Below are 18044 nucleotides of genomic sequence, written 5' to 3' on the forward strand. Positions count from 1 at the left end.
CACCTTATAAATGTGAGATTTTTATCAGGCAGTACAGATTACTTAAAGCGTACCGTTTCTCCGCGATCCAATTTTATTAGGATTTACTCTCATTTGTGCTCCACTTCTCTGGGGAAATAATGCTTTGATTAATGTAATCCTGGCCCGGGATCCGCCACATGCCCCTCGCCCCTCTCCCAAGAGAAAGGGCCTGTTTGACAAACAATAACAGAGCAGTAACTCTTGCAATCTGCCCACACCTTTGGGGGTGGCTGGGGAGAGGGTGACACACGTTCAAACGCCGTTTGCAAATGCAATGGTGAGAGAAGGGAGCGGGCTCTGCAAGGAGCGAACTTTCCAGACGCAAAGCCCTGGGCATCGAGGCGCGGGGGGCTCATGGGGAGGGACTCTGGGTGGGGTGCGCGCGTGGGTGCATGTGCGCGCCTGCCCTCTGATTGCTCCCGGTGTCTGCCTCTTTGTCCCCCGCCTCAGGCCTCCACCACAGGGATCTGCGCGCTCTCCGTGGGCAGTCCCCGGACCCAGGGCGCGTCCACAGCGCCCACCCGCGGCCCCAAAACACCTCGAGAGCAGATCTTAGGAGATAACCAGGCACCGACCTGAGGTGCCCTGCAGCTGCCAAAACCTCGGCTAGAAACCTAGAATGTGGGATCACATCCAGTGGTTCTCATGCATACATGCATGTCTCCATCCACCCGTGCATACATGCATACCATACAAATCTGCGGACGCAGGCACGGAGAGCTGCACCTCACCCTTGCTTCGGGTTGAGAACGGGCGCCCCCTTTCCCGCTCTCCCTCCTCCCGCGCAGCCCTGGCCCCCTCCCGAAGGGAGAACAACAGCTCAATTACGGAAAGGAGCGAAGGAAAGAAATCCCAGGCTCGGAGGCGCCCGCTGCTGCTTCTCTGGTCCCCTTCCCTTACGCCCCCTCCCCACCCCCACTGTCCCCAGCTCGGGGAGGGCGGGGATGCGGCGGTGCGAAGGGGTCCTGCCCTGCTCCACCAGAACAAAGCCCACCGCGGGAGCCCGCGGCCGCGCACCGAGCCCGTGACAAAGGCGGGCGGGCGGCGCCGAGCTCCAAGTCTGCGCTCCTGCCGCGGAGCGGGAAGGAGGCCTGGAAGGTGGGGAGCGATTTGCACCCTGTTTTTCCTGAGCTGCTCCTTCTTGCTCCTGCGTACCCAATGACCTGTTAGGGTGACTCAGCGTTCACCTCTTCGCTGCCCCGCACCCCTATCTCCCTCTGTCTTGTCCCTTTCGTCCCCAATCTCCCTGCTTTTTTCTCCACCTTACTTCTTTTACCTCTTCTCCTTCTCCCTTTGCCTTTGCCTCTTTTTTAAAAAAATCTCTTTCCATTTTTCTTTTCCATAGAAAAGCAATGCTAATTTGACTTCTGAAAGCCGCTGTGGGCGTCCAAACGACAGTTTGAAAGACCTTACAGGGCAGTGCTTAGGGAGAAAGGGAGTAATGGGATCCTCTTAATTTTATTAAGCACACTGTGATCTAAAAAAAATAAAAGGCAGCCTAAGGAAGTGGAGCTTAGCCCTGGGGCCCCCACAAGTCACCACCTATTCGGGAGAAGTCACTTCTGACAGCCACAAATGGGGTCCGGGGTGGGGAGGGGGATGCGAGATCTCTCCGCTGTGCAATGGAGCCCTTGAGTGTTGGTGTCCCCCAAGGCAAACCTAGTTTCTAGGGAAAGTTCCAATCGGACTTTATAACCCTGGCAAGGAATCGCAGGTCAGACACCTGCAAGGAAATGGTAGTGTTTTCCAACTTAGGATACTTCAATAGTCAGTGTTTGTCCAAGTCAAGTTTTACTTGTTTTTGCGTTGTGAACGAAAAATAAAGGGAACAGCCTAGGCCGTTTGGACAATACATGCCGTGACTTATGGGGATTTTTGCACCCTGATATAATACTAAATTAAGATTTGATACCTCTCAAGCATCACTATAAGCCTGGGATCCTCCCCTTGGGCTTTATTGAGTAAGCAGGCTTCCTACAGAAAATCTGAGAGAAGGGGAGCCTTCAAAGAAATAGGGGATACGTCACTTTTAACTTGGAACAAACCCCAGTACATGAAGCCACAGTGAGCAAGGTCACTTAGTTCTACTGTCAAAGTCTCTTTACCAGATATAGGGCTGAAATTATATTGCTGCAAACCATGTAGGGGTTGAAGTATCAAATATCAATAAGCATTGATAATGTATTTTAAAGTTGGGAATGTATTTGAAAGGTGAACAAAATAGCTACGCTTTCTGGAAGACCCCCTGTGGCTGACGGGTCCAGGGTGGGCCTAAGGAGGGAGCCTGACATGAAGTGGGAACTTCCCCATTCACAGAAGAGGCACTGCATTAAGGACCATTTGGGGAAAATGTCCAAAGGAGCAGCCTTCAGCCTGGTAAGCTGCACCCAGCTCCTCAGACAATAGCTGAGTTCAAATGCCAAAAAATCTAATAAAAAACAGAGACACCAAAGTGCAAGAATTGTTTTTTGATGTGCCACGATGACTCTTACCCATCACAAAACTACTCAGTTCCAAGGCAGAAAGGAGACACTGTATAATGTATAGGGAACGGTCTGGATAGAGGGTGTTCCCAAAGGAGAGAGGAGTTCAGTTCTGTTAGAACCACAAGCTCCAAAAATCCAACCACCCCTCTGGCAAGGCTGAGTTAATATTTCTAGGTTTTGTTTTTAAAAACACAGACACAAATGCATGCACACGCGTGCGCGCGCACACACGCATACACACACCCCAAGTTGACCTTGGAATATTTTTCTAGCTAGTACATACCCACATGTTTTGGTTAATAAACCATCATCATCACTCTGGGTTACCTAGCCCTGTGAATTTAAATTTGAAGAAGACCATTGTGTTGGGGGTGGGGGTGGGGAGGTGAGAGGGGAAGGCAAGAATAGTCCATCACGTTGTGTCAGCTATGGCTTCCCTAGCGATTGGTAGTTTCCATTACCAGACTTGTCAGGTGCATACATGCAGCTAGAGTGGGCAAACACTTGGAAATGGGTTGTTTTAAGAGCATGCACTCGATAACCAACTTATTGTGCCTTTTTCATTTAGATTCCACAATCTGAAATGGCCTGTAGTTTAAAGCAGTCCTACGAGCATCAGAAGTAAAGCTTCTTTCTATTTAGGGTGAAAATTTACAGTGTCTGCATTTAAAATTGCTCCTCCAAACCCATCTTAAAAAAAAAACAACAAAAAAACCCCTAAGTGTTGGCTCCTTTCCTACAGATCAGATATATCAGTTATCAAAGTGATACAAAGAACTGGGCTGGGTAGGGGGGATATCAGCAGGCTTCCAAAAAAAAAAAAAAAAAAAAAAACAACTTAGCAAGACCAAGAAACAACTCATCCACTGCCAAGATGACAAATACTCATTTCCACCCAAAAGCTGCTGTTGAAGAGCCCTTTCCTTTGTATATGGCACACACTGTGGGTTGTGAGTATGCTTAACATTTTAATTTGTAAATGATAATGGCAAATGTGCTTCTACTCTGCTAAGGTGTCAGAGCACCTTATCATTCTCAAATGGAAGCAAATGAGTGAATGGGTATTTTGTGTTTTGTACGTTTGACCCAGGTAATGTTCTTCATTCTCCTGTTTGGCAAAAGCAATTTCACCATCCCCAACAATTAAAAGTCTGTAGTTTTGCCCAGCAAAATAATTCATACCCAGCTTGATCGTTTCCACCTCCAAATCATTATAGATTTCTATAATATGTCAGTTCTCAAATTAACTTGTTGCTTTACCCAGAATTATTATTTTCTGTTTCTTTTACTTTAGGTAACCTAAGACTATAGATATCATTAGGAGCGAGCATTCTTTTTCATGTGTGTGTGTGTGTGTGTGTGTCTTTAAGTACCTTTGCTAGAAAGGAAAGTAAGTAGCAGCCAAGATAGTTACAATCACAGATCTCCTGAAACCAAAAAAATACCACGCTCTAAATATGTACAATTATTGCTTTTTCCCCCAAACTGTCTGGCTAAATAGAAAAAAGTTTCCTTTCTCCTTAATAATTTTTAAATGCATTCAGCGACCCTGGGCGCACAAAGTAAACTAGAGCTTGGAGGCATTTGTCCAGTTCACGTGAATCTCCCCCAGAAGTCTTTTGTCTGAAAAGTCCGGAGAGCTGAAGAAAAAGCAATGTTTGGACTCAGATTACACAGTTTCCTCAAATTTCCACCTTGTTTTATTAGCACAAACCTGACAGTACATTTCCTGACTCCAAATGTGAGAGCTCGCGTTCGAAAATCATGAATTAAAATGTTCAGAGTATCTGCTTTGCTTATATTATTTCCATAATCTCTCAACTCTCCTGGAATTAAATGCCATTTATAAATCCAAACCTTGACTTTTTCAAGTTAGTTTCAAGGAAAAACTTCTGGTGGCTGGAACCTGGTTGACTTCGAGTTGAGTTTGAAAGAATAAGGTGTCTTTTCCCTTCTTCCAGAGGGACACTGGGGCTTTCACGAAACGTGCCCCCTTCCTAACAGGCTCTGTGACACATTCACAGGTGCGTTGAACCGCTGAACCGTGGAAGCCAGCTTCTCACTTCCAGTCACTCATGGCTTCCCTTCCTTAGTCATGGTCTCTAAATCTCCTTGGGAAAATTGTTAGTGACAAAATGACTAATTCCTCAGAACCGGTCAGGATTTGCCCTTCACTATTTTAGGAAGTTTTCCGCACATCTTTTTCATCCTTTGCCACAATAAAGTCCAACCTTCATTGGCAGTATCTAAAAATCTCTGAGGCAGAAACCTTGTGCTCTACTAAAACTTTTCTTCAACTGTGTTAAGTAATATTGTCCTAAAAAGTTTCAAGTCCACAGTTACTTCTCACCGATGGCTATTTTGTATTTTCTTTTCCCTATCGAGGCTTTCCAGGGTAAATCCAAAATCCTTCTACAACTATAGGAAGTAGCAAGAATTGAAGTAGCCATTAAATATCAAATGGAGTAAAAGGGTTCCTGGAAGCCTTGACTAAATCTCCAAGAGCTTGAGTTTTATTTAGAAGTCAAAGCATGTATCAAGTTGAAGAACGTTTATTATTTAACAGATAATACCTTAGAACGCATTTTTGCTCTCTTGACTGACTTGCTTCCCCAAAAATACAACCTGAAATGTAGCATCTTAAGTAACTTATTCTATGCCCTTGATAATTTTTTAAATGTTTTTGCTTTCACAGCCCAATTCTGTTTTCCAGTCCTATATACACTTCACTGAGAGAAATGGACAAATGCTTTTTTTGCTTTTCTGTGTGTGTGTGTGTGTTTTAACTGTATTTCCTTCAGGGCCATTTCACAGACAGGGATGGGTGGGAGACAGAGAGGTCACGGTCCTAATTTTTAAAACCCTGTGTTATGTAATGAATTCACTCCTCATTGTGAATATGCGTAGAAAGGTAGGGGTGTTTGTTCCTTTGGCAAGTTTGGAGGAGCAGATTTGCTTTTCAAACAGCTACATTTTACCTGCTAAGACGAGTCAGTGCGCCCCCTGCTGACAAGTCAATAGTGCGACTCCTGAGCACTTCCAAAGTTTATTTTGTTCAGTAAACCGTGTCATATAAAATTAACAACAACCAATAAAATTAGCTTATATGTTTCAACTGTAAAAGTCCAAAACAAAATAAAGCTAGTTTTAGTGGCGCTAGAAATCTCTAGTTTGGCTTCTTCTCTTTGGCTGAACCAAGGTCCTTTTATCTAAAGCCCAGTGCACAAACATATAGCTTAATGTGACTAGTGTTCTTCCTTTTATTTCTTTCTCTATGGCAACCAATATGCTCTGCTCAGAAATGTTCCCCATCAAGGAAACAAATGATCTTCAGGGAGCAGCTCTATATGGCATCTGGTCCAATGGAGCACAGAGAGTTAACCCCAGTCAAAAGCAATGCTGCCAAGCACGTAAACAAGGAGTGGAAAACTGGCGATTCTTACCCCCCTCCCCAACTGAAACCTCTTCCTCCCTCCTTACAAACCATTTCACTGATTTGGCATCAACTGTTTCCAAAGAAATTACAAATTTTAAATTGTAAGGTGTTCTGGAGGCTAAAGTGCAATAAAATTCCAGCCATTTGATTTTACCCCCTCATCGCACCAGACGCGGCTTCCTTTAAAAAGAACAAAACCAAGAAGCTTTTACAATCCTCTCCAGCCTATTTCACTAAGGTAAGGTGCCCACACAGGCTTGGCCTTGGCCTAGCTATTTCCTACAGCCATATTTATCTAATTAACTGCACCTCGCAAGTAAGTTCCCCCTCGATTTTTACAAAACCCAGGGACAGTGGCAAGGGGGGGGGGGTGCAAAGCTGGCTGTCAAAATGGAAAACAAAGTAAAATCTAGTTTTCAATAATAAAGGTCCCGCTTCCTTTGGGAATAAAGTGTAGGATGTCCTGGTTAGTTTTGATTGATCACCCTCTTTTCTGATGGACTTTCACTACCGAGCTGGGAGGCAGCAACTAAGACTGCTCCCCAGACTCGGCATTAACCAGGGGTGCACTGACTTCCTGCCTCCTCTTCCTCCCCTGCTTCCTTCCACTGCGGCTCTCTGCCCTCCCTTTGCCAAGCCCTCCCCCCATCCCCCTGCTCCCAGCAGGAATCCCCCCACCACAATCCCAGACAAGCACACACGGGTCACCACATCAGCCCTGGCTACAGAAAGGGGGTATCTTCCCCTCCAGTTCTGATTCGCTAGGAAAAAAACCCCAAAGCAAGAAATATGTATAATATGGCGTGCCTTATAATCATTTTTTCTAGGGCTTCCCCCTCACACACACAATCAACAATTAAAATTAATAGCACTCTCCTCCCCCACCCCCCAAAAAGTGAAATGCCTCACAGTGGGGAGCTTTGGAATGAGTCCATCTTTTTATGTAATATTTTAGCAGGGTTGAGTTTTTTTACTCTCCCCCAGCACACTTTCCCTTCCTTCCTTCAAAACAGTTGCTCTGTGAACCCTCTCTAGTCCCAAGCAATGAAAATAAGCTCCCAAACCTACAAGAGCGTAAATAACCCGGAAAAGAGGTGGAGAAAGAGAGAAAGCAGGTAAAGAAAATGAAAAGCACTTACCGAGCAAACTTCCAGGGTTAGATTTTAAAATAAAAGAAGATGTTTTATTATTTTTTTAAAGGTGCATGGGAGGGGGGGAGGTATATTCTCAACTCCCCAGAACCGATGCATCCTTAGTCTTCCCTTTACACTGACTCCTCTAAACCCAGCTCTCCACCAGTCTATTATTTTCACCAAAATATATGAAAATGTATGCAAATGAAAATCAGCACTAACTGTTCTCCCCTTGTTATATACTTTGGATTTTTTTTCCAGACAAAACAATCACACTCGGCAAAGGGAGGGGGCGGATGGGGTGGGGCTGGGTGGGGGGAGGCTGGGGAGCTCGGGAGAACTAAGTACGCGGAAAGGGGGGAGGACGAAGGGGACAGACCTCAGAACAGAAGTGTATTTCTGTTATCGAGGAGCACAGCGTTTTGGGGGGCTTCCCATATGCACACACACCCTCCTTGAAAAGAAAGAAAGTGGATCTGTTTGCAGAGGCGCTATCACGTTTCATCAGGCCACCTGAGACTGCCTTTGAAAGCGTGTACTGTGAAATTCATAGCAGTAATTTAGACAAAATCCTCACTGTATATTAATGAAAGGCGGCCCCATGGCTCTGTTCCTATCCTCCCCATTCAGTGTAAACAAAACCACGAGACTCTCTCGGTTTTTGAGCCGGATCCAAGCAAAATCGGCAGGAAAGGAAAACAGGGGGTGCTGGCACCGACTATTCAAACGTCTGCACCTGGAGATCTCAGATTTATTCAATGAAATCTGTGTTCCATCTTTTATATATACATATACACATACATAAATATAAAAAAGGAACGTTAGGGGGACGTAGAGGGGGGAAAATCCGTTGTGTTGGGGTTTGGTTACCGCTGCCTTTCAGATCTGTACCTTAGCAGTAATGGCTTTGCTAAAAACCTACCTACGGCGGTATCTCCCACCCGGCAATCAGGAGCTGGACGAGATCCTACAGAAATCCTACGCGTCTACTGTTAATCTTGAGATCACGCAAGGCGTAGCTTGAGGCTGGGCTGGAGAGCTCTGGCTTTAACTGAGTTCACCTAACTGCGTTCAGCCAGAGGAATTACTCATCGGGAGAGGGCAGCCCCGTTCGCAGCTTAATCGGAGCACACCGGCGGCTCCGCATCTACCTCCAGGGCCGCCGCTCGGCGGCGGGCGCCGCTGGAGCTCAGGACCGCCGGCTGCAGGAGCAGGCTGGGGGCGGTGGGCTCAGGGCCCGCGCACCCGCAGCCAGGGGTGCGGGGCGCACGCCCACGCACGCTCATTAGGAACGATGTATTTATTGAACGTCCGAGTTGGGTTAGTTCATTGGAAATCCCCGAGGAGGGTTCAATTTGCCCTTGTTTTCGTTGCCACTTTCTCTTTTTTCTTGGTTCGCTGAGGTTCCTCTGTGCAGCGTTTCCGCTTGGCCGCGTCCCCCCACCCCCGCTTCTCCCGCCTACCCTGCGCGCGCCCCCTCCCGTCCCCCTTAACTCTTTCAGCCTGGCTGGGGCTGAGAAAGCGTTTGTCGCCGCCAGCCCATCCACTACGCAAACCCATCTGAAACAGAAAAGAAAGAAAAAGCACCACTGTGTCTAAGAATAGCGAGCAAGCAAAACACCACTAATAACCATAGAGGGAGAAAAAATATATATATACACACACACACACTATATATATATATACACACACACACACACATATGCACACACACGCACAATGTAAGCGGTGGAGGGCGCGGCTAGTGGATCCTGGTTCTTTAGGCCGGCTCCTGCTGCAGTGGGAATTCCCGGAGCCATTGGGGTGGAATACACTTACGATGGATCTATGGGGAAAGGTCGAGCTGATAGCTTTTCAAATACACCGCAGGGCTCTGCTGACCGGCACCCTCCAAACACACAAGGACACGCTCGCTACTTGCTTGAATCCCAGAGGAGGGGGGAGGGAAGAAGGGAGGGAGAGCGGAGAGGCAGAGAGGGGGTGGGGGAGAGAGCGAGCCGCGGCAGCTAGCGGTCCGTCTCGCACGCGCGGGCACCGCGCTGGTCCTGGGCTGCAGGTTTCCCAGATGATGGCATCCGAGAACTTAAACAAAGGGGGACGCCGCCGGCGCAAAGCGGCTGCGGAAAGTTACGGCGGCGGATTTCCAAGGAGCGTGGCCACGACCCGAGCCCTTGGCGATGCGAGCTCTCCCTTTCCACCCCCGCCGAGACAGAGACGGGGGCCGGCTGGTGAAGGAAAAAGGAAACTTTGAAACCACTGGGGATACATCAGCCTATAGGTATTAGCGTGAATGGTGCATCCATGCCGCGCGCTTTACAAATCTCTGGGATTGGGGTGGGGAGCGGGGAGGGCGGCAACACAACGCAGTACTAGGTGAAGTGGGTAGGTTGCTATTTTTCATGATTTTTTTCCCCTCTTCATTTTCCTTCTGATTCTAACTCCCCCCCCTTCTCCCATCCCTCCCTCCCTTTTCTCTCCCCTTTCATCCCCCCCTCCCAGACTGGTAACGAAAGCCCTGAGCCGCGGAGAGAACGCCAACCTCTCGGCCGGACACTAAGAGTTAAGATGTGGCGGAGAGGGTGGCGGGGGAGGGGCGGAGAGGAGAAAGTAGAGAGGGGGAGGGAGGCTGGGCGGGGGTGGGGGGGGACGACAGATTTCCAGCTTCTACGACGCTCTGCCTAAATTAAAAAGCAACCAATCGGAACGGCCGGAAGGGGGGCCGCGCGTCCTGAGCCAGTCATTCTGGGCCTGCCAATCACCCAGCGGGTAGCCAATCAGCGGGGGCCCTGGTGCTCGACTTCCTTGTATTTGGGAAAGTGTGGTGGTGGGTGCGCGCTCGCGGCGGAGGGTAAACATTCGACAGTCCCTGCTCTGAGAGGGAGGGACAGAGAGCGAACTGTCAGATCCCAGCGAGAGCGGGCGGGCGAGAGAGGGAGAGAGAGAGAGAGGGAGGGAGAGGGAAAGTGAGAGAGGGAGAGAGAGCGCGAACGAGGGCGCAGAGCGAGCTCCCGCTGCAACTCCGCTCCGGCTCGGCCAGCGCCAGCGCCGTCGGTGCACTCTACGAGCCGTGCAACGTGCCCGCTGGAGTTGGTTGTGTATCAAGGATCCCCTATATGCACACACACACCTCCACCTCCACCAATGCACTCTTCTTCCTCCTCCTCCTCCAGACAACTGCTGGGAAAAAAATAAAACACCAACCCCAACCGTCAGCAACAAGGTAACAGAGCCATTCGACCTCATTTTTCTCCTGTTCAATTTTTTCCTTGTTATATTTGTTTCCTAATTTCTGCCCAAAAGGAAAGATGTCGCATCAGACTGTGACTGTTGCGAGGAGAATGAAAAAGGACTCTTGTTTCAGAGGCAACCAAGAGCTCCGGCAATAGCAACTTCAGAGAAATGCACCATCGCAAGAAGTTTTCCTAGGACAGAACAAAACTTGAAACGAAAGGACCAGAGGAGGAGAGCAGGAGCCCGCCTCTCCTCTCCGCACACGCGAGCAGCCAGCATCACCACGCCTTCAAGGACGAAAAAAGTTTTACTACTCTAAAGGAAAACCAGTGAAATGTGTTCCTGAGGAGGAGAGAAGAGAGCGGGCAAGGGAAGGAGCGGTCCGGTTGCCGGTCATCCATAATTTGGTTAAGGAAGAAAGGAACGGCTGCTTTCTTTGTTGTCTGCCGTGAAATCTTCACTTAGCAGGTGGACTGAGCCCCGCGCCGGGGCAGAGTCCGCACTCGCCCGAGGACCGCAGGAGGAGCGGGAGCCGGCGCGCCCCGCCAAAGAGCCCGGAGCGCAGGCCCGCGCCCCGCCGGGTGAGCCCCGCTGGAGCTAGCGGAACGCGCCGGGGCTGGGGGGCGGCTACGACCCCCCCTGAAGGGGGCGGCCACGGAGCGCGCCCCGAGAAGCGAGCCCCCCTCCCCAGAGCGCTGCTCCTGCTGCTGCTGCTGCTGCTGCTGACCAAGGCCGGCCGGCGACCCCCGCGCCCTGCCGAGCGGCCTTGCAGCTGCAGCCGGGGGCCGCGGCGGCGGCGGCGGCGGCGGGGGCGGAGGCGGCGGAGGAGGAGGCGGCGGCGAAGGCGGCGGGGCCGGCCGGGGCCCGGGGCGGGGGCGGGGGAGGAGGGGGGAGAGGAGGCGGGAGGCGGGGGGGCGCGGCGGCGGCGGCGGCGGCGGCCGCGGCTGCTGCTGCGGCGGCGGCGGTGGTGGCGGCGGTGGGGTGGCGGGAGCGGAGCGGCATGGCCACAGCGGCTTCTAACCCCTACCTGCCGGGGAACAGCCTGCTGGCGGCCGGCTCCATTGTACACTCGGACGCGGCGGGAGCCGGCGGCGGTGGGGGCGGCGGCGGCGGGGGTGGCGGCGGCGGCGCGGGAGGCGGCGGGGGCGGCATGCAGCCCGGCAGCGCCGCCGTGACCTCGGGCGCCTACCGAGGGGACCCGTCCTCCGTCAAGATGGTCCAGAGCGACTTCATGCAGGGGGCCATGGCCGCCAGCAACGGCGGCCATATGCTAAGCCACGCGCACCAGTGGGTCACAGCCCTGCCCCACGCCGCCGCCGCCGCCGCCGCCGCCGCCGCCGCCGCCGTGGAGGCGAGCTCGCCGTGGTCTGGCAGCGCCGTGGGCATGGCCGGCAGCCCCCAGCAGCCGCCGCAGCCGCCGCCGCCGCCGCCGCCGCAGGGACCCGACGTGAAGGGCGGCTCCGGACGCGACGACCTGCACGCGGGCACCGCGCTGCACCACCGCGGGCCGCCACACCTCGGGCCCCCGCCGCCGCCCCCGCACCAGGGCCACCCGGGGGGCTGGGGGGCCGCCGCCGCCGCAGCCGCAGCCGCCGCCGCCGCCGCCGCCGCCGCACACCTCCCGTCCATGGCCGGAGGCCAGCAGCCGCCGCCTCAGAGTCTGCTCTACTCGCAGCCCGGGGGCTTCACGGTGAACGGCATGCTGAGCGCGCCCCCGGGTCCGGGCGGCGGCGGCGGCGGCGCGGGCGGCGGCGCCCAGAGCCTGGTGCACCCGGGGCTGGTGCGCGGGGACACGCCCGAGCTGGCCGAGCACCACCACCACCACCACCACCACGCGCACCCGCACCCGCCTCACCCGCACCACGCGCAGGGGCCTCCGCACCACGGCGGCGGCGGCGCGGGGCCCGGACTCAACAGCCACGACCCGCACTCGGACGAGGACACGCCGACGTCGGACGACCTGGAGCAGTTCGCCAAGCAGTTCAAGCAGAGGCGCATCAAACTCGGCTTCACGCAGGCCGACGTGGGGCTGGCGCTGGGCACGCTGTATGGCAACGTGTTCTCGCAGACCACCATCTGCCGCTTCGAGGCCCTGCAGCTGAGCTTCAAGAACATGTGCAAGCTCAAGCCGCTGCTGAACAAGTGGCTGGAGGAGGCGGACTCGAGCACCGGCAGCCCCACGAGCATCGACAAGATCGCGGCGCAGGGCCGCAAGCGCAAGAAGCGGACCTCCATCGAGGTGAGCGTCAAGGGCGCGCTCGAGAGCCACTTCCTCAAGTGCCCCAAGCCCTCCGCGCAGGAGATCACCAACCTGGCCGACAGCCTGCAGCTCGAGAAGGAGGTTGTGCGGGTCTGGTTCTGCAACCGGCGCCAAAAGGAGAAGCGCATGACGCCGCCCGGGATCCAACAGCAGACGCCCGACGACGTCTACTCGCAGGTGGGCACAGTGAGCGCCGACACGCCGCCGCCGCACCACGGACTGCAGACGAGCGTGCAGTGAAGGCAAGGGGCGCAGCGCAAAGAGGGCCGCCGCCGCCGCCTCCGCAGCCGCTGTCAGCACCGCCACCAACCCCCGCCGCCGCCGCCGCCGCAGCCGCCGCAGCGCCAAGCCCGCACTGGGGCCGCGCCGGGCCCGGGCCGGTCCGCCGCCCTCCCCTCCGCCCAAAGACAAACATGCCCGGCCTTGGAGGAAAAAGAGAGAGACGAACCAAGGAGACATTTCTCAAGTCCAAGGAAGGAGGGGCAAAACAAAACAAAAGCGTAATAAATACCCAGACTGTTTTATATACATATATATAACAAACAAAACCGGAAGAGAAAAAGGAGGCGATCATGAGATCTCGTTTATACTGTGGTGGTGTTTCCTTTTTGTTTTTGTTTTTCTTTTTAAAGAAGGGTGAAGATGCCTAGCGCACCAAAACTGCACTCGTGAGGTTTTTTCCCACCCTAGGAAGTTCTACACGGCAACGGTGGACAGCACCTAGCACCTGCCTCGTCCTCGCCTCTTTAAAAAAAAAGGCAAAAAAAAAAAAGCACCCCTCTCTCCTTTTCACTCACTCCCCCCTCCAAAGGGCTGCCTAAAGTGATCTACCGAAACTTTCTTTCCTGGGAGCGACCTGAAAGAAAGCAGAGGCACCGGGTTTAATCAGGGGTTGACTCTGTGCTCGGGGCCCTGTTTTTCTTGGCCATGTTAAAGTCATTTGGGGACAAATTGACTATGAAATGGGAAGGAGAAAACAAAGAACAGTCTTCAGGAAGAAAAAAAAAAAGGAAATATTCACAGCTTCTGAAATTAACAGACTGAATAGCAAAGCCAAAAGAAAAAGTATCCTCAAAGTAACCTTGGAAATAAAGCATCACGAAAGAGCAGAGGGATGGGCAAGGGAGAAGGGGATGTCCTCCGAGGAGTGGGAGAGGCCCGGCCGAGTCCTGGGCAGGGCGGGCGGACTGGGCGCGGAGCGAGGCCCCGCCACCAACCCCGGCTTTAATGGCGGTCACTTGGGTGGATGAGGCCTAAAGATTCCACCGCTAATATTTTTTTTATTAATATTTTTTATTTTTTATTTCTGGACTGACTCAGATAAAGAGATTTAGAAGGACTGAGCACCAGCTGATGCACTTCTCTGGACTTCTCTCCTCAATCCGTTGCCAACTTTGATTGAATGGGTGCTGTGGATGTGATTATATAATACTGCCATTTCCAAGCAGTGTTTTTGGTAGGTTTTAATAAACAGACTTTTCAAAAGACGGCAATATAGAATTGTTAGATCCGTTGTTGATCTAAAAATATTTGCTTTATATTTTCATTAAATGACTTCTTTTAATATTTTATTCAGAATACTTATGAACTGCTGCAAAACGGTAATTTATTTTTCCCCAGATCTTGTATTACGTGTTTTTTTCAGACGAGCACAAATCAAAATGAAATGAAAATATGGACAGTTGCTAGGTAGTAAGGGTATCTTTTGATGTGATCATTTGATTGTAATTTAATTTGAGTAGTGATTCCGTAAGAGCTGATCGAGAAAATAAATTTGTTAGAATGAAATAGTCTGTGTCTGATGCATAAACGCTATGTGGGAAGAAAAGATTTCTTTAGAAAATATTTTTTTACTAATGCAAATCCTTAAGTGATAGCACTTAGCACCACCTAAGGTATATTTGGAAAGAGACAGTAAAGGACAGACATGACAGAAACCGCTAGTACTTTAACATAGTTGTCACTCCTTGTTAATCCATAAATCTCACAACATTTTTCTCTCCCTTGGTTTCAGTGGGTGTTTTTAGGTGAGATTGTCTAAAGACTAGTCCTTTTCTTGGAGATGTCCTTTATCATCTTTCCCAGAAGATTGGACTACAGCACCAGTAAAAATGTGCCAACTGGTTATTAATGGTTAATACAGAGCTCTCCCCCCACCCAAGTTTAGCCTCTCTTTTCCCTCCCGTCCCCCCAACCGTACTGCTAAGTTTCTTTCCTCTTTTTCTGAAGACTAATAGTTGTAAAGAAAAGCTTACAAGTCTATAAAATATTTTTATATTAATTACGTCCCATTAATAACTATATGCAATTCAGTTTAAATTATTAAGCTGTTTTGGTTTTTTTGTTTTGTTTTGTTTGTTTTTCTTGTACTGGAAGAATGTAGTTCTAAAATCCTGACTATGGGCCACACTGCATTACCCTCAGTGTGATTACCAGCTCAGACTTAAGACTCCACATTTCTATGTTCCGGTCTTTCCCCAGTATGATTCTGTATCTTCTTTACTGGTGCTGGGGCTTTGAGCTTTTTTTGATCACTCTTTAGCTACACCCTGCAGAGCGGTCACATTTATCAAGTTAATGTATCAATATTTACAATGTGGGAAAATGAAAGTATAATGCCTCAGGTTGTGAGTACTATAGACAGACTCAAAAGGCTCTGCTCAGTTGAGTCCCTTCGTATTGTACTTAAAAAAAGTATTTGGGAGTGATAAAGCAATGATTTTATGGATTAATTTCCTCTTAATCTCATTTGGCTGTCACTCACTTTCTGCCTTCTCTCATCTTCCTCTCTCTTCCTCTGATATCGATGCAGGGGTTAAAAAAACCCGGAAAACTGTGAGAGCAACAAGAAACAGTCATTTCTTCCAGACAGACCCTGTGTCACTTTCATAAATCAAGCCCAGCCAGATGGCCATGTATTGGGTTGCATTATTTTAAACACCAAATCGTACTAAAAATCACAATCATTTTGATTTGTGAAATCTGAAAAAGGCCATATTTATTAAACAGAAGGAAAAAAATGAAAACAAGAAACCACAATTTACTTTTCTTTGCGTTCTTGTTTCCTTTTTCTCTTGCTATTATAATCTCTCTGCCCAGCAAATTTACAACCTGGAGTGGGGGTCGGGAGTGGGAACAAACTTCATCATTTTTTTGAGGGGCTACGGGGGCAAGCAAAGAAGGCCTTATGAGAAAGCTGAGGATTGGGTGTGGTGGTTTTTATATGGTGGATACTGCTGGCATGTGAGATGAAATCCTATTTTCCCTACAGGAATGGTAGTGGTTGATTAGAGAGAGAATGGGTCTATTTAAAATTTTAGGAGGTATTTGCTTACTTGATTTGGCTGACAACAAAAGAACTAACATTAGATTTCACACTGTTTTCTATTAAAAAGCAACCTTTGCTGATTACTTTGGAAGGAGCCCAGATTTAAGGGTAGCAGAGTAACTTTTCACCGGAGAAGATGAGAAAGAAAGCCCATTTTATTTCATCATTTTGCGTTTTTAAAAGTGAGCTCATGCTTGCACTCCATATTTTTTTTTTTAAATCAACCCTTTGAATGTATTCACAAAATGAAATTCATGGTTGAAAAACAAAAGAGGGCAGCTATAACTGAGAGGTTTTGTGCTAAGGCTTATATTGTTACACATGTAAATAATGAAAATATTGTTATATATCACCAGATCTTTTTAATGAATTTGGTCATTGTGTTCCTTTGCAGCGCAAGTGTCTTGTGCTTCGTAAAGTGCCCATTTGTTTCCTCCATTTCAATCCACCCCCTCCTCCCCTTCCAACCCAAAGGAAAGTGACAAAGTTCTGTTGCATCAATCTGGCTAATCCGGAGCTAGGCCCATTTATAGTTTGCAGTGTGTCCTGTGGCTCCTGATCAGTTGTCCAAGCCCCTGTCACCTCATTCACCCAACCATCTTCCCCTGCAAGTCTGGGCGATAAATCATTCAAGGTGTATTTAAAAATAGTCACTTTACTGTTGTTGCTCTGCCTTTTTTTTTTTTTTTAAGTACTTAGCCAAGGACTACTTCTTTGTTCCAAAATAGAACTGTTCATTATTGATCTTAGAGATTCCCTCTGCTTCCCTGTAGCCTCCAGTGTTTGCTTATTACCATGCTCATAATCTGTTTTGTATGAATGGTTTTCAACATTCAGAGAATAATTGGTTCTAATATTAAATGCAGTATATACAATTGATAGTTTTATCGATAAGTGTAATATTTTAAATAATTTTAACAATTAAATTTGTTTTTTAAATTATATATTTGTAAAGTATTTATCCTGTTGGAAGCAACAATATATTGTTGTATTTATTCGTTTATTTTTGTAATAAATGATCAACCTCTTCAAGCTAAATCAAAAATGACACTTTTATATATTTATACAAAATGCATTTTAAGATATGGGCATATTTGCACCAATTTGTATGTAAATAGAGTAAGAGCCATCAATAACTTGTAGCTTTCAGAACTAAATTGAAGGAAGAAACATTCTCTCCACATGGAGTTTAGTTTGCCCAAGTTCCAGGGTAATTAATCAAACTCTAAAATGGATGCAACAAGTATTGGCACTGGATGCAGACTTGAAATTAATTATTTAGGAGGTGGACCTGGTTTTTTTCAAGGCAGAAGGATAGAAATGAAAGAATTCTCTTCTTTCATGAATTGCACGTGACTGACTGGACTGCTTAGGACAGATGATGTGTATCAGTGATAAAACCTAATACCTGGCTGTGCTCAGACGTCTATGCTGGGGGAAAGGTGTTGAGAGTTAAGACTTCGAGGCTATCAGTCACTCGGAAGCAAGGTGATTAGAAAAAAAGAGTTGTACTGTGTTTGTTTTTCAAAAGTAGTTCTTGAAATGGCTGTGAGTGAAGAACCTCTCTCTGCTAGTCCCGTTACTGACAGCATGAGCAATCAGTACAGGTTGCTGTTGCTGATGTTGGTGAGAGTGAGGCGCGTCAGAAGTGGGGGGACCCCCTCTCCAGCTCTCCGGGTTCTGTAGTTCACTTGGTCATCTCAGTTCCTCAGGGCGGCTGTTCCGAGGGCCCGAAGGTCACCCACGTGACCTCCCGACTGCTGGAGCCCCACCGTGGGCTTGATCTTGATTTCAATAAGGAAATCAGGGGGCTCTGGGTTTGCCTGAACTTTCCAGTCCAGGAAAGGAAATAGTGCGGAGGCTGGAAGACCTGGGTGGGGGTGGGGGAGCGGAGATAGCAAGAGGGGTACTTGTGTAATCAGATTCTTTGATTTTGTTAGCCTGGCTCATGGCCTATTAATTAGATTACGCTCTCTTTCATTCTTGATTTCACATCCGTGTTTGTTCCTGTATCCTAAAATGTGGGCGCGAGCGTGGCGAGCAGGAGCCTATGATGTCACTGCCGGCCAGCGGCGGCCGCCTGGCCTTCTGGAGGGCTGTGGGCTGCGTTCTTTATGAGTCTTATGTGTCGGATCTTCCTCAAGGAAGA

The 18044-nt window shown here is 49.4% G+C and overlaps 1 protein-coding gene across 1 annotated transcript; it reads left to right on the top strand.

Annotated features, from left to right (window-relative positions):
- Positions 1-11307: 11307 nt before the first annotated feature.
- Positions 11308-15663, top strand: POU3F3 (POU class 3 homeobox 3). Its single transcript, XM_045883790.3, has one exon. It carries the CDS (start codon positions 11308-11310, stop codon positions 12805-12807), a length of 1500 nt encoding a protein of 499 aa, XP_045739746.1. The 3' UTR covers positions 12808-15663.
- The last annotated feature ends 2381 nt before the right edge of the window (positions 15664-18044 follow it).

Source organism: Mirounga angustirostris, unplaced genomic scaffold, assembly GCF_029215605.1.
Source record: "Mirounga angustirostris isolate CCGP_5_RB_7025 unplaced genomic scaffold, mMirAng1.0.hap1 SCAF_10, whole genome shotgun sequence".
NCBI classification, from domain to species: Eukaryota; Metazoa; Chordata; class Mammalia; order Carnivora; family Phocidae; genus Mirounga; species Mirounga angustirostris.